This window comes from Camarhynchus parvulus, chromosome 7 (assembly GCF_901933205.1).
Source record: "Camarhynchus parvulus chromosome 7, STF_HiC, whole genome shotgun sequence".
NCBI classification, from domain to species: domain Eukaryota; kingdom Metazoa; phylum Chordata; class Aves; order Passeriformes; family Thraupidae; genus Camarhynchus; species Camarhynchus parvulus.
Genome location: NC_044577.1, coordinates 16,599,848 through 16,616,408, shown reverse-complemented (window position 1 = coordinate 16,616,408; position 16,561 = coordinate 16,599,848). Strand labels below are relative to the sequence as shown.

At 35.8% G+C, this 16,561-nt stretch overlaps 1 protein-coding gene across 9 annotated transcripts in view; it reads right to left on the bottom strand.

The window, feature by feature from the left end:
• The window catches only part of ATF2 (activating transcription factor 2), a 46,705-nt gene that overhangs the window by 23,541 nt on the left and 6,603 nt on the right, over nt 1-16,561 (bottom strand). For 8 of the 9 annotated variants that reach the window (XM_030951821.1, XM_030951823.1, XM_030951828.1 and 5 more), the window contains 8 exons: nt 13,916-13,990; nt 13,216-13,285; nt 11,631-11,727; nt 9,856-9,974; nt 7,681-7,809; nt 2,602-2,780; nt 2,170-2,284; nt 1,905-1,991 (listed from right to left, as the gene is read on the bottom strand). In XM_030951821.1, coding sequence (XP_030807681.1) covers nt 1,905-1,991; nt 2,170-2,284; nt 2,602-2,780; nt 7,681-7,809; nt 9,856-9,974; nt 11,631-11,727; nt 13,216-13,263 — 774 coding nt within the window. In that variant the 5' untranslated portion in view covers nt 13,264-13,285; nt 13,916-13,990. The remainder of the gene's footprint in view (nt 1-1,904; nt 1,992-2,169; nt 2,285-2,601; nt 2,781-7,680; nt 7,810-9,855; nt 9,975-11,630; nt 11,728-13,215; nt 13,286-13,915; nt 13,991-16,561) is intronic. The other variant, XM_030951830.1, reaches the window with a different exon arrangement.

The following is a 16,561-nucleotide window of genomic DNA, read 5'->3' as shown; positions in this document are numbered from 1 at the left end:
CTTTTCTACATAAACATTAAGTTTCTCATTAAATTGCTTTTACTTTCAGGGGGATAAGAAATTAGATTTTTTATTTTTGTGAATAGGCACTATATAAAAGTAAATGAGCATCAGAAATATACATAATTCTGATATTCCTGAATTCTGCTCATGCTTCATGTTAAGCAACAAGGAAAGGAAATACTGCAAATACCCTTTTTACAGTCTCACTTAAAAAAAAGATAAGCAGTCACTGAAGTGCATATATTAGCTAAATTGTAACGAGAAGGCTAATGAGACTGTTAAATTTTAAGTCTAATGATCTTTGTTTTCCTTTGCATTTGAGTGATTGCTTCTTCCAATGTGAGATCAACATCTTCACCACACACATGTATTTCCTCTCTGCCTTTAAATCATTCTAAGAGAAAATCACTCAGTAATACGCTTAAAAACCTAACTTCTTGCCCATCTAAAAAATTATTTGGAACCAATTCCTCCTGGATTTCAAACAGAATTCAGAGCGGAGTCTCCTGACTCTAAAACATGTTCAGTTTCTGAGAAAACAGCTCTTGCTTTCACTTGTTTTACATTCTTCTCTCCTGGATTTAAGGTAAATTAATTTTGTAAGAGCTGGTTACATTTAAGTATTTTCTGAGGTATTAAAAGATTCCTTTTCCCATTCCCAGGGAGACAAGGATGCACAAAAACAGACCTTCTTCCCTTATGTCCTCCTCTATACTATTTCAGAAGTCATTGTGTTCAGCAGAGCAGGGAAATGAAGGAAGACCTGACAGCACCAGGCAGAGTCGGTGCACCTCTCCACAGCAGTTTCAGTATTTGGTGAATGTGGTCTAGGTGTGCTCACTCTATGGGAATCCCTTTACTCCAGAAAAACCAGACTCACTGTTTCTCATACTGTGGCTTGACAAGAGAAAACAGGTAAGGAAAGAAAGCCCACAGATTTAGATCAAGAGAAATGAGGTATCTAAGAATGTTAAGGGCATCCTCCCACTTACCAATATCAATGCAGAAAAATGTATTTTATCTAGCAGGTGTTCCTGATTCTCTTTTAGCACAAAGTAAGAGCTGAAGGAAGAGGAACACTATTTCACAGGATAGATACTGTTCATGAAGGCATCTTGTAAATATATAAATGGGTTAATTATTGTTGAATAATAGATCTTCTATTGCTTTAGAACAGTCAGAACAAACAAGACAGAAAAAAAAGAGAAGCAACTGCCTAATGCTGCATAAAATATTTCAATAAATTGATAAATTCAAACTACCATCTTAAATGGTCACTAATATTAAGTAAAAAGAACAACTCCCCCAATCAAACAAAAAACAAACCCATCTTTTGCTTGTTTTAGACATTTTCCAAATAATCCTCAACTCTCCCCCCAAAACACCCAACACAACAGAAACAACCTCCACACAGAATAATTTGTTAACTACAAAAGTACTACATGTTTAATTGCAAAACTCTTGCCAAATGGATTATATTCAGTTGGGAGTCTGAAAACATTTAAAAAAACCCACATTTTTCTTAGTGTAAGAAATATCCTTCTTTTAGGCAGAAACATTCTGCTTCTCTGAAAGCAATGCTCACATGCTACTAATCTTGTCTTTTTCCCAGTTAGCATTTCTGATTCTCTGATACAAGAAGTAAGAAGGAGTTTACTTAGAAAATTTATTTAAAAGAATGACTAAATATAAAATAAAAATGGCCATTAAGAACGGAACTAACATAGGCTGGAATTGGAAAGAACTGTAAAATAAATGCAGCTGTTATTTCTGGTTTTATTAAATTTGTATATGCAGAATTTAGACTAATAAAAGAAAACTAAAGCTGTTTTAAAAAGCAATAGAATGTAATTAATTTCTCAAGTTATTCTTCTTGAGGAATAATGGAGTTTTTCACTTACCAATTTAGCCTCAGACTGCACTGGCTGTGGGGAGGAAGGCCCTGGGATTCCTGGGATACTAGGCACCATGGTGACAGGTCTAACAAGCTGACCAGATAAAGTATAAAAATGAAGAAAACCTGAGTATGTTATCATAATAGAGAGCATTTGACAGCACTACCCTCTGAAGCCAAAACAGCTATCAAGGTGCTTAAAACTAAGTTCTATGCTGCACTTATGCAAATCTGCTCCACTTTCAAATTAATATAGCATCATGCTTACTTACTGGAACTGCAGCAGGGACATGCACATTAGAATTTGTGATAGATGCAGGAATAGCAACAGGCATGGTTTGTCCATTAGGAAGATGTAACAGCAGAGGAAAAGGACCTGGAACTGGACTGAAAAAGGAATGAACTATATAAAAGAAAACTTATCCAGAGAAGAGAACAAGTTTACACATTATTTTAAATTGGTTTGTTTCTTTATAGGTGTAATGTATAATTTATTTGGAGATCAAAAATATGAACTTAGTGATGCGGAGAACATGGCATTACATCTCACATGTAGTGAAAGTCCAATGTTTCATGTGTAGTAAAGCACCACATTACACCAAAGCATCTCAAATTCATATATTAACTGCAGAAACAATAACTGAAAGTAAATCAGATTTTCAAATTCTGCAAGAAAATGTTTCACTAAGATTTATGTAACTTACACTATTGGTCTGTTAGATGATGGAGCCTGGGTGATAACAGTACTAGAAGTTGGTGATGGTATTGCCTGCTGAATAATAACACTTGAGTCAGAACTTGTAAGCAGTACATTGGGAACCTGGAGCGATGCTGGACGAACTATTGTTGATGTAGGCTGTGCAGTCTGCTGCAGTGACACTTCCTGAGGAAAAATAAAGCTTCATCAGTTTGTAAAATACAATTACAGACCACTAATTCCAACTGTTAAATGAATGCAGTTTGATGGAACAAATCAGAATTTCTGTAACATTATGCAAATAGAATCAGTTATACAATTAAAAACATTCAAAAAACTCCCTCTGGATGAATCATTTAAACCACCAAAGTAAAATTGTTTCAACAACAGTGCTTTTACTTTTATAACAAACCTGGCTCAATTTATTCTAAGGCCACTATTATTTCTTATTGCTTCTAATTCAGTTTTGATCAGATTTTAATTTTTTTCCCCAAGAAACCCACGGTACTACCAGCACCATCATGTTTACCCACATTCCGAATAAGGAAAATGTTTTATGATGTCCTTATGTACATTTCAGTTTCAGTCCATTGTTCTGGATTTAAACAAGAGAAACAAGACATTTATGGTTCAGTAAAAACAGTAACAACAAAACTTTTTTGACCCTTTTTCTGTAGCTCTCTAACTAGAGTGATAAGAGTACTTGGAATGTTATATCCAGAGTTCTGCAAAATACATGCATATCCTGTATATTTGAGCACGGAAATTAAACTTTCTTAGGTGCAAATAAAGAGTAGACAGAAATCCCTATAGCTCTTAGCTTAGCAACCAGGTAAAGAACATTATCAATTGAATGCTGTTACTTCTATTTGCTGTTTCTGAAAACCCAGAAAGGCCTTACTGTAATCAATGCCTTCCTTCTCAGGAAACTCTTGATATTGCCAGACTTCAATTTACCTTCAGACAGACTTTTTGCCAAGTTATTTTTTTGACAATGCTTACTGCAATCAATGATACATAAAATCACATTTTTAAGACCAGCAAACTTTAGTTGCTCGGCTGGTAACAGTAATTCAAAGAGAACTGCGCCGGCAGTTTATATACAAGCACGAACGGGACGGGACTACTGATGGATGTGTTGGAACCGTTTATTTTCCAGAATCTTTATAATACATAGTTTTGCCTATGCAAAGATCCTGACAGTTCGCATCCAGGCAGCAAGCCAAAGAAACTCACTTGTTACAAGTCACCAAATACTCATCCTAGCCAATTACACAGAGAGAAAGCAGAGAAATTTCTATACCTGTGTCACACAGACTGCACTGATTATTATTTTCTTTGAATGAAGCTTGAGTTCTGAAAATTTATCCACAAAGCTTTAAGTAGTAAACTCTCAGCTCTCTAAGCAGATTGCTTGTATTTTATATATTAATGCACAAATGTGTGAGATCCTCTGAGCAATTCACAGGACTGTAAGCTTGCTGGCAAACTGTGAGCTTTACAAAAGAAAAGACTTTAGATGATGAAATTTTCTCCCTCCAAAAGCTCAGAGGCTAGATTTGTCATCAGGGTTCACTAGTTCATTCATGCTTTTTCCCAAGGGACCTAAAAGACTATTCACAGTCAATGAGAGTTTTTGGAGAATAACAGTGAGCTGTACTGAGGAAAGTGAAATTGTTTTAGTATCAGTCTGGGGTATAATATTTGACTGTACTTAGCACTACAGATGAGCATTCAGTAACTAGTACAGAATTCTGGAAACAGAAAAAAAGTCCAATCATATTGTTAGTACAGGATTAAACACTTCTTTGCAAGTAAGGAATTTGGTATAACATCTTACAGATCTTAAGAGTCACAGGGAGAATATAAATGAGACTGAACTGCCTGACTGTGGGAAATTCAGAGCTCAGAACACCAGCTGAATCTGTATGCTAGCATGAACAAGCTGCACAACTCAAGCAACATCACGGTGGTTCTCATATGTGAACAAAGACTACAAAATCATATGTACACTTGATAAAGAATGGACCCTTGGAAGGACTTTCACAGAATCACAGATTGTTTGGAGCTGTAAGTGACCTTTAGAAACCACCCCAGTCCATCCCTTCTGCCATGGCTAGGAACATTTTTCATGAGATCAGGTTCCTCAGAGTCCCAATCAGCCTGACTCTGAGCACTTTCTGAACCCAGCCTAGAAGCTGCTGGTGTGTCAATACCACCTCCTACCTCTGGGCAAGCAGCTGGGATTGCCTCCCAACTATTGCTGAAAGCAGATAACTACATACAAGTGAGACAGTAAGTGATGGCATTCTGTCAACACTTCTATGCTGTTCATACCAGAAGGTTAATTAATGCACTTTCTAATAAATACTAATTGTAAAACTTGACCTTTCCCTGGCTTGAATTCCTATCTGGAAAAGGACAATCTGAAATTTTTAGACACAGTGTTCTATGGAAACCAGATTTCAGCAATAGTCAAAAGATTAATGTACAAAATAAATCTGTAAAATTATGAAAATGGAAACCTCACATACAATTGTTTCTGTGTTATTAAAGATGGCATTTATGCGTTGTTTACAAGATCAGAAACTATCTTCAGCCATTAAAAAAGAACATGATCATTCACGAGTGTTTATACAACTGAAAAAGTATTTTCAACCTCCTCTTTACACTAACTTGCTCTTTGCTACAAAGAAAAATGTATGCAGGTGCCTGTTACTGCAACAACGTGGCAAAAACATCAGCTGCATATTTAAGAAGTATTGCTTTGAAGTAAATTGTCATTTTACAAGCATATAAAAACAAAACCATAGACCCAACAGCCTGATGGAAGATTCTAATTGATCACTAATGCACTGCACTTATGAAGTATAAATTTTGTCTGGAATAAAATAAATTGTAAATATATTCCCCTAAAGAACAAGAAAAACAGGGTTGAATTTGCAGTCATAAGATTAAGTGAAAGCGACCTTACCTTTACCTACCTTTCCTTACAGGACAGAAGTCTAAGCCCACCCAAAAGTACTAGACTACTAAAAGGACTTCTCCAACTCTTGTAATTCCTATTCTTGAAACCAAAACCCACTGAATGGGAAATTACAGAACAGGATAGTTACTTTAAATGTTCTCAGATGTGCATATTTGCAAGTATTTCCGATCTAAAAGCAAATTTCATGCAATAACTTTCTAATGCTATCAAAAATACATAGAATTCTTTATACATAAATGTAGATGGCCAGAACTAATACTGTATTTGATTATTACTGTGAGAAAACAACTGGTTTTAAAGTAATTAAACTATGCAGTTAGCTACTTGGCAACAACTAACCAACTTTTAAAACTCTGTTGAGGGTTGCCCTTTTAAAGTCCTGTTAATAAACAACTACAATGTTTGAAAGCTCTTACTACTTTAAGGCTTAAAGACTTTATACACTTCTAATGATATCTTGGTCTATTCAAAGCAAAGTACCAACTCTTACTGAGCCTAACAGAACTCACGGAACTCTTACAAAGCTAGGAAAATAATAAGGCATACTCTTTTTAAGAGTCTCCAAGGAATTATTTTGACATCTACAAGGACAATTAGAACTGCCTTGCACAAACATAAATAGGCTGTAATCATTTAAGACTACTAAAATATATGCAGCCAACAAAATGGTTACAGTTAAAACCACCTATGTCCTGAAAAAAATCCCTTCTCTCCTGCAATACATCTGCAAAAGGAGAACACAAAAATCTAACTGAACAGCACTCTGCTCACATTTCTCAATGTCTGCAGGTCACGGAGAGCTGTACACTCCAAGCAGCACCCTCAGCCTTGCTCAGCTTGTCTCTACAATCAGACATGAGAATGGCATTGAGCAGCAGCACTGTCACAGTGACACACCCACATTGCATCATCACTGAGAGAAGTTTATAAATATTGCTAAGCATTCAGATAGAATTTTCACTTGTAATGATGCTAATGACATACTGACGCATGATCGTATGAAGGTAGTAACATTATCTTCTGCCAAAGTTAGATTACTTGGAATAAGTATGTGCAGCAAAAAAATAAACTAACCTCTGAAATAAAGACTTAAGATTTGAACTATGATTCACTTAATCCAAGCAGCTCTTTACATATAGTCCTTTAAAATGTTTTTACTATTTTTGAGACTGCATGCTTGCCTTGATTAACCATGATTACTCATCCTTGCTAACTGTGAAACTCAGGAAAACTCAGTAAGGACAAATCTGAATTAAAACCCTTTACAACTTCTGTCACACACTTAAGGTTGTCCTCACAGAAGTTCTTCTGGCAGTATAAGAGTTGAAACTGAGAGGTTCAGACTGGATCCAAAGAAAAACATTCTGCCCACAGAACAGCCTGGTAACTGAAGCAGGTGGCACTGAGCCTGTGCAGCCTCTCTCTCGCAGAGGGTTCAAGACCAGACTGTGTGACCTGCTGAGCAACTTGTTCTGATCTCAGAGGTAGCCCGAGCTTTGAGCAGGAAGTTGGACCAGGAAATCCAGCAGTCCCTTCCAACCTGAATTACCTGGGACCCGAAAAAGCCCTGCTGATTCCTGAGAGTGAGGCACCTAAGCCTATCATACACACACTGCCCACTGAAGAGGCACATAAAGACTGACTAGAGCCATCTCTATGCTTTATTATGGTCTGCTCCTAATGTCTGTATTTGTTGAAGACTAGAAATAATTAACTCTCTAATTCTGCTTCACTTTCTGTACTTAAGAGAACTCCACAAGATAAAAACACTGCAAGTCACATATTGAAGTGATCACTACTAATGAGGATGCATAAACAACAATAAAGAGCCCTTTCAGTCTTTTCTAAGATAGCATAAATCTTAAATTTTATGTCTGTTCTGGCTTTACTGGATGGCCAGCTTTACTGGAAGCAATTACTCTAGTGAACAAAGCTAACTGAAGAATTGAACAAGTTACCTATATATCCACTGGAATGTGGCAAACAAAATCTCTCTTCCTTTCAACTACTGCGTGGCTATCACCATATACAATAAATTTACAGATCATCAGAAAGTTGAAAAATAAATTCCAAAAAGAGAAAAATAAAGGTTCTGACCTTTTCATCATTGGTAGTAGACTCTGGATGAGGTAAAGGACTATCTTGATGAGTTGTCTCTACAACTGAAGGTTCTTCAATTTTATTTCTTATAATTGGTGTTGCAAGAGGGGACAGATCTAGAGGCATCTATGAGCAACAATGTAAAACAAAATTAGTCAATGTTTAAAAAACAAAACCGAGTGAGCAAATATAAATAACTGAAGAGAAATATCAGCCCATTACAAGACAGAGGTGTTGATGTTTGAATGTTTGAAAAGTCTTGATGCAGATGCATTACCAGCCAAGGCTATTTTACCAGCACCTACATGAACACCAATCTTCAGTAACACAAATGTCTTTCAACACCTATGTTAGATTAAATATTTTCTTCTTGAGAATTAAAAACATTCCTAAAGTTTTCCATTTCCAAGGGTCATTAGAAAATTTTAGCTGCAGAAGGACTGTGTTACAGTTAAAAAATTACAGCTAAATTAAGGTGGTATATCCTTCTGTATATTATTATATCTCATGCTACAAAGCACAAAAGCCTAACCACATTTCCAAATTGAGAAAGTTAGTACAGATGAATTTCAAGCTTATTGCAGCTAATAATTATTGAAAAAGCAAATTTTATATTACTACATGGGTAAAATTCACCAGAACATCCAGAATGCCTTAAAGAAATTGAGCTACAAAAGTACTTAAAACAATACTATAGATTTAAAAGCCTATATTCCTGTCTAGTCTGCTATCCAAATCCTTTTGGAAGAAATTTCCCCCAAAGACGTTTTTCCAAATGCTTTTTTTTCAATTAAATTCCTAGTTTTCCTGTGCAATATATTACTAATAGACTGGGAAGACTGTAAGAAGAGGAATCTCTTCTCATATCACAAGTGACTATGAAATATTACAGAAAAAAACTCAACTATCACTGCCCTAGAAAGTGTGCTATTATGGTACATTTTTCCACACTTTGTTAAATCATCCAGAGATATGGCAGGATCGTGTTTTTTCTTATAACACAGAGGGCAGTGTGGAAAACTAGTATCAATTCAAGAAACAGACAAAATGTTTAAAATACTTTACAATAGATAGAACCTTCTCCAAGACAGTGGTGAGCTATACAGAAAATAGTCTTGGTAAGTCAAAAATCAATTTGACCATATATCATGGTCTAGAAACAGTCAGCATACAGCAACTAAAAAAAGTAAACTTATAAATCCATTATTTGATACAGCTGTTACAAAGTAAGGGTCAGGCTTGGTCAGGAATGGATAATAATCCATCCTATGCACAAGCACCTCTCACAATCTTTACTGAAACAAACAAAATGAAGCCACTGATTCTGCATAACCTATATAAATAGGTATAAAACCACATTTTTAATCACTACCTATAGAAGTCAACCAGGTCATCAACTAAAGACACAATTACTCAAAGGGGACATTGAACAAATTTTTTTACTTGCAGAAGTATTTAAATGTTTAAGTCCCTAACCAGTTATGACTGGGAAGCACTGAAATAAATCACAACAGTAACACTTAAAAGTATGTCAAGTTCCTCACAAAAACATGAAGTTGCTAAACAGATACAGTTCAAGTTTTTATAATATTTCAATCTGTACACTAAAAAATAAGTATATCTTTATGTTGTAATCAATAGTTTCTAGGCAAAAGTGATTTCACCACATAATGAATATAACCATAGCCAAATTACTGACACTTTGTAAAATTTAGTCAGTACTTAATTCTCATTATCATGATGACTAATTCTTACAGTAACATCAGCATTCAAAACCAATCAAAATGATCAGTGTTCACATACTATTGCTTTCATGTGTGTTTTTCTTTCTGCTAAAAACTTTACTTTTCAGACTCTTTTTTTGCTTATTCAGGACCTCAGGAAATTTCAATCAAAACTATGGTTAACTTCAACAGATATAGACTAGATACTCACATGATTAGGACAATGTGTCCCATTCTCAATGCTAAATATGAAAAATTAATCCAGTAAACTAAACTTCAGAAGAGCAATCATAGATTTGTAATCTCTACATACAACACATATAAGCAGCTAACATGATTATTGGTATAGTTTAGAAGGCAACACATAAATCCAAAGTTTGCTTTTTCAATTGAATTTCTGATATTAAAAAAGTGGAAGCTCTGAGGAAAAAAAATGTTTTGAACATACTTTCTTAATGTCATCTTCAGAAGCCTTTTTAAACTCATTTTCAAAAGGACTTGCTAATTCATTGAATAAGCCCACTTCTTCACAGTTCTTCAAGAATCGAGTTGGTGTTGGTGTCTGATCTGAAATGAAGTGTATAAAACCCCCACAATTTTATTTTTACAATACCATTTATGAACCTACTTGTCCTAAATAATTTTCAGAATATAAACAAACAGAAAGAGACAAGGAGGTGGCTGGGAACCCTCGGGCTGCATCCTGCCCTGTGGGGAGGCAGCTGGCAGGCAAACTCCACCTGCTGGAGACAAGCACCCGGAGCCTGCAAACCACCCTGACAATCCTAGCAGGGAACCACAGCATTTCCTTTGTGACCACGAACCACAGGGAGCTATTCTCGAGTGCACAGCAGAACACTTCAACGAGCAAGCAGACTCTATTTGCAAACAGACATAAGGACTACATGAAGGCTTTTAATCAGAAAACAAATGAGAGAAGTGCACAGCTCAAAGCCAGTTTGCTTCCTTTCCTAATCTGACAACAGCAGTGGTTACTTCCAAGTGCATGAACTTCTGAAGAAAAGTGTGACTGTGCACAAGATTGCACTGACTCCTATGATGCCTCTGGATCAAGCTGGAATCATAAGACTTCTGGCATCTGGGTGACTATCCCATGAAGAAGTTTCAAAAACATCTTTATAGAAAATTCCTGTTAGTATATAAATTTGCCTTATTTCACTGTTATTATCAGGTCAAAATTAACTACACTTGACACGAAGTTTCCAGCATTTAAAATACTGTGAAGTGGCATGTTTGTGTAGACTTATTAAGCCTGGTGTCCACAACAGTTGCTACACTGGAATGTGGCTGCACAGAAATACTCCCATGGTTTCATTTATTGATTATTGGAAAGGTCCCTTTTCTTGTGGTGTAATTGACAAGGAGCACGTCCTGAATTTTAAAATTTTTAACATCTAGTTTAGGAACAATATTTTTTTAATCTGCTCATTGTAACACATTAGCAATGTACAAGAAAAAAAAAAAGAACAGAAAATGTCTGAAAGTCTTTCTGAAGTTCATTTAGGCTGCTCCACCACTGAAAAAACCTCAGACTGACTGTAACTTCAGCATACTTAGCACATGCTAAGTATGCATGCGCTATCATTCAAAAATTCTCAAATGTATAATGCAGTCAATCATCCACTGGTGATTACTTCTGATCCTGGACAAAAGTTGTAATTACTAAGGGTATAACATGAATTCAGAGGTGGGAATAAAGTATTCTGAATTTAAGCCAAAATCAAAACAAAAGATTTGATCTTTCTTTTACTATCCCATTGGAAGAATAACCACTGATTCATTCTTCTAATATCACCATGATATGTAAAAGATGCTACATATTTTAAAATTTAAGAGACAAGTAATATCAATGAATAATTAAAACTGAAATACAGTTTAATTTAGTTACAGGTCATCTTAGGAGTAGTCTTTATTAGCATGTTTTTATTAAATGCTTATATAATTAAATCAATTATATAAGTATTGATAATTTAAAAATATTTGGGTTATATATCAGATACTAATAAAAGTAACTTATGGAGATTAATACTGGCTTCAATTATGTAAGAAAACACTGCCTAAGCACACACTGCAGACAAGCTTAGTGCAGAAAATGGATCACATTCTCTTAATGTGAATCTATGCATTATGTACAGAAAATGCATAAAGCACATGCCCATTCCAGCAGAAAAGTGAACAAACTTAATACAAGTGTTTGCTTACCAGCCACAATGACACTGTCATTACGAGCCGGCCCAAATTTCAGTGTCATCTCATGTTTGTGTTTATGGACAGCCAAATGATCCTCATTGGTAAAACGCTGCAGCAGGAAGTTTTAAGAAACAGTTGTAATTGGGAGTGTGAACACAATAAATGCCATTCCACAGAAAGCAATTTTTACAACATGTAAAACTACCATTACTGTGTTAAAATAAAACCCTGTAAGGCAGATATATCTTGTTCCTTGGTCAACAGCACCAAGCAGAAATATTCTAAAACTCAAATTATGTTTGTAATAACTAAATATACCAGGGAAATTGCAGTATAAGTACCTACATTCATAAAAAGTCCAAGATAACATTTCAGAGTGCTGCAGCCTCCATCAACCATCAGCAAACAGCCATTTGCTGTATTAATAGATCTTGACAACGTCTAGTAATTGATCACCACTACTTGATTACTGCATTGTGTGTATTACCACATTAATGAGAATTGATCTGTAATCACAAACTTCACTGCATTAAAGATAAAATAAAATTAAATACTATAGCTCCTGCCCCTGACAATTTACTACATAAAACAAGAGGCAGGTAGAATAGGTAACACTAGAACAATGCCAGACAACTGAAACACTGTGAATTATCTAAACCTTACCAGCATTTTAAAAACCTCTCAGGTTTGCTCATTTCATGTGTACTTTCCCCAATATTTGGGGTATATGCTATAAAAAAGCAGTAAGCAGACAAAATAAGTTCTGTAAAAGAGAGACTCTTACTTTCACTGTTTGTTTATTTTCACTAATTTGCTATGCATCTGTAATTGTGGGTGAAGTTAGTGTTTCAATTGACATAATCTAAGAAAATGTTTCCCAAGATGCAGCTTTCCTAAAAAGAACACATTTTACACAAAACATTGAAATTCTTAATTTTCTTTGTGAACATTTGATCTCCAATTTATGTTTCTGGTTATGCTTCACTAATTAAAGTCACTCTGCATATAAGAGATCCATGTCAAGAATCACCTCTCAGGAACTAAAACTGAATTCACCTCAGAGTACAGTAATTCAGAATGTTTCCATGAGAAAGAACATGTGCATATGGAACTGTGAGGGAAATCAAAAATGCAGGATCACTGTAAGACAGGGTGAAACAAGCAAGGGACTTTTTTTTCCCTTAGAACTTCACTGCCCTGAGTTCCAAATGCCCAGCTCTCCATAACTCATGCACCCTATCTCTGCATACAGCATAAACGAGAAATTTCTGCATTCTATCACACTAAGAGACTTAAGTCTGTGTTTCTGTCCTCACTAAGTGGGGGAGCAGCCCTTCCAGAGGGAAGACGATGTCCAGAGCCTGACTCCCTCTCTCTGTTCTACAGTACAAAGCTGGCATGAACATGAACTTCTCTCTTCAGCTTCCCTGGAATCATTGGCTGGTGTAGACCCACATGCTATAAATTCTTGCTTTTCAGCAAAACATAAATACTTAGTAGTAATTATCATAAGCCCCCTTTCTTCAATCTCTAAAAATACATTTCACTGTTTTATTTTTATTTGAACAATGCTAATAACTTCAGTTCAGACCATTACCTGGCCACATCCAGGGGCAGTACATAAAAAGGGTTTGTCATCACTCATATTCCACAGGTCGTTGTGCTACCTGTATTAAAATTAGAATGTTACAAATTTTACAAATAATGCAAAAATTATCAATATACCAACAAGCTATTTTAATATTCTTCGGGCAAGAATTTCTGCCTTGTGGCTATAGTAATATTCTAAATACCAATAATTCAGAGTATGGATTTCAAGCTATGTCAGGAAGCTACACAAAATCCACCACAGCAGTTTCTGAACCTACACCTCAAGCAGAAATCCACATGTTCACATGTAACATGACTAACTGCAAAAAGTATGTGAGAACACAGTAAGAACAACTTGCCACTGAAATCAAATACATTGTAATAATGTCATAATGATCCAATTCTCAGCTAAAAAGAGATCAAAGCAGCAGACAACACCATGCAGCCAAGGTTCTGGTGCCAATGGATGAAGAAGTAGTGTTCATTCCTCAGCCTTTTCACAATCCTTATTTAAAGCTCATCATTAGAGATAAGTTGGCACATAGCCCTTAATGTAAACTGCTATGAATTTAATTACAAAAACATGTACTTTAATAATGTTTCAGCTAATTAATTACTGACAGGCTAAAAATACTTAAGAAAGAAGGAAGGTATTAATGATATTTGGTGCTATTTTGCATACTCACCCCACACACTAATACACATACCTGCCAGATTTCACATATAAACCTGTTTCATAGGGCAAGCTATCATATCCTCCTTTTCATGGCAATGAACTGTAACTAAAAGAAGATATTAATTACTATGCATGCTAAAAATACAATAATGAATGATTTTGTAAATATAAATGAGAAAATGTCCACTATTCACCCATGAAATGCAACAATTTTTCAAATAAATAGTTTACTTCAATACATCCTCTAATTAGTTGTGGCATCTGTGGCTTTGCCTTGGAGGAAATACATTCCTCTTTAAATAAATATTTGTATGGAGCACTAACAGTGATAGTTCTGAACACTATTTAGATTGATGAAGCAAATAAAGATGAATAAAGATGTTTTTATGATTAAAGAGCAGAGGCAGAATAAACCCATGTCATCCCCAGCATACTGGTCACGTAGAGCTGCAAGGATTCTCAAACTGTCTAACCATCCTAAGAATGTAAACTTCTGGTACACATCTGGGCACTAGACACAAGACATATCAAGTAAGCATAAGCAAATAATTTCAGACTTATTACCTCAGAGATCTGTAGGGAATACAGTATCTGATCCTTCTGGATGTACCTGTACAGTAAAAAACCACTGTGTACAGACCTTTTTGGACATTCTTTCAAAGAGGAGGAGATCCCAGTGTTCTTGGTAATGTTCACCCAACAGCAAAGAAAGAAAAACATGGCATGCAGGAGATTCTAAACTGTCACTTCTAAATATATATGTTTCAAGGAATGGGGATACTGAGCTGAGATCAGAAGTCAAGAGAGATGAATGGCTGCCAGAAACTCCAGTCTTTGGCACTGACAACTCAGAGAAACATTTACATCCCAAAGAAAGGATGCCAAAGCAAATCAGAGATGAAGACTGTTCCACTGTCTGCAAAGAGTTCATAACCTGTCCCAAGTTTCTGAAGGAATTCAGTATTTTTTTAACTCTTCAAACTGTGAACTTGGTACTTTCACTAATAAGGAATATTAACAAAATTATGGGCAAGTCTGAATACACATCACTAAGGCTTCAGGGTAAGAAATAAGGTCCTTATCCATGACATTTTAAGCTTATATCCTTACAATATGCGGAACTTCAACAGAGTTAACAGCCATCCCACTATTCTTCAGAAATGCAACAATCTCATTTCTTCAAATGCATGCTCAAACTAATAGAGTTAGTCTTGTTTAGATCCCAAGAGGAATTAGTTTTTCTGAACCTGTCATCATAGGGCACTGTATATGTATTTAATGACTACATATGCCATCGTATGCCAGTACAGACATATGGATAAGTATTATGAATAGACAATTAATACTCATATCAGAAATGTTTAATGGTGGAAGAAACAATTATGATTTGCTTTCTTTTAATCCAAAGCATGAAGATTTTGATTAACTGAAGTGCATGTAAGGCATTTTTTCCACTCTATTACTATGTCTTGTTGTCAGTCCCTGAGAGATGCAGTTTCAGCCATAAAATCAGCTCCCTCCATGCTGCCAGTATTTTTTGTGGGTGAGAAGATGTAAATCTTTTAGGTCCATTTATTTTCTCTTTTCAAGGAATATTACCAAATCTCGTATTTGCATGTGAAATTCCTATCTGGTTCTATGTCTTAGTTTGTAAAGCCTGTGAATTTTGAATGCCTGATATACAAGTAAAAAATCAATCCCTGTGAAAAAGAAAACCAGTGCTGTTCTTCTGGCAAACTTACTGGAAAAAAAGTTGGAAATAAATTCATTTCCTCATCTTTGTAACATTATTTGACTGCAGGCTACATGGAATTCTGTGAGGTAATCCCTTGTAAAGAGATTGCAGATAACATCTGAGGAAAAAAATTATGTTGAAGCACTGAAATTCTTGCACCTAAAAGAAGTTCACTTGCATTCTGAGCAAGACCCTGGACATTTTAAATCTAAACAGAAACTGGATCTGACAGGATGGGAAAGCAAAGGGCTCACATTCGTTAGAGCAGCCAAATTGCTAAGAACTGTATTTACCTATTACAAAGACTTGCAAGGCTTGCAGTTAGAACAAAATAACTCCATGCAACAGTGGAGGCTGAGGGGCAACTGCCTGGAAAGCAGCTTTGGGGCAGAACCTGTAACTCATGGCGGACAACAAACCCAGCACAATTCAGCATCATGTCCCTTGTAGCACTGAAAGACAGGAGGCTACTGGGATGAATTAACAAAGGCACAGCAATGAGATGAAGGGAAGTGATTACTGTCCTTTATCTGGCACTCTAAGACTACAGTTGAAGTGCCATACTCAGCTGATGATCTGGAGAGAAAACATCTGGGGCCCCATCAGAACAGTTAGGAGGCTGGACTATTATATAACAGGAGGAAGCAAAGTTTGTTCAGAATGGAGAAAGAGTGCTAAGGATCTGCCTGCTGTCATAAACTATCTAAAGTATTAATATAGAAAAGTCAGATCCAGACTTTAGGTAGAGTATAATAAAAGGACTGAGATGCAACATTCATGAGACACACCAAGAAAGTTAGAAGCAAGTGTAGAGGATGAGGAAAACACAGCATTAAAAAAAAATAAATCCCACAACACTGGAACAGGTTGTCAAGCAGGGCAGCGGAATCTCAGCCTTGCAGAAATTCAAAGTTTGACTGGATAAAATTCTGTGCAATCCAA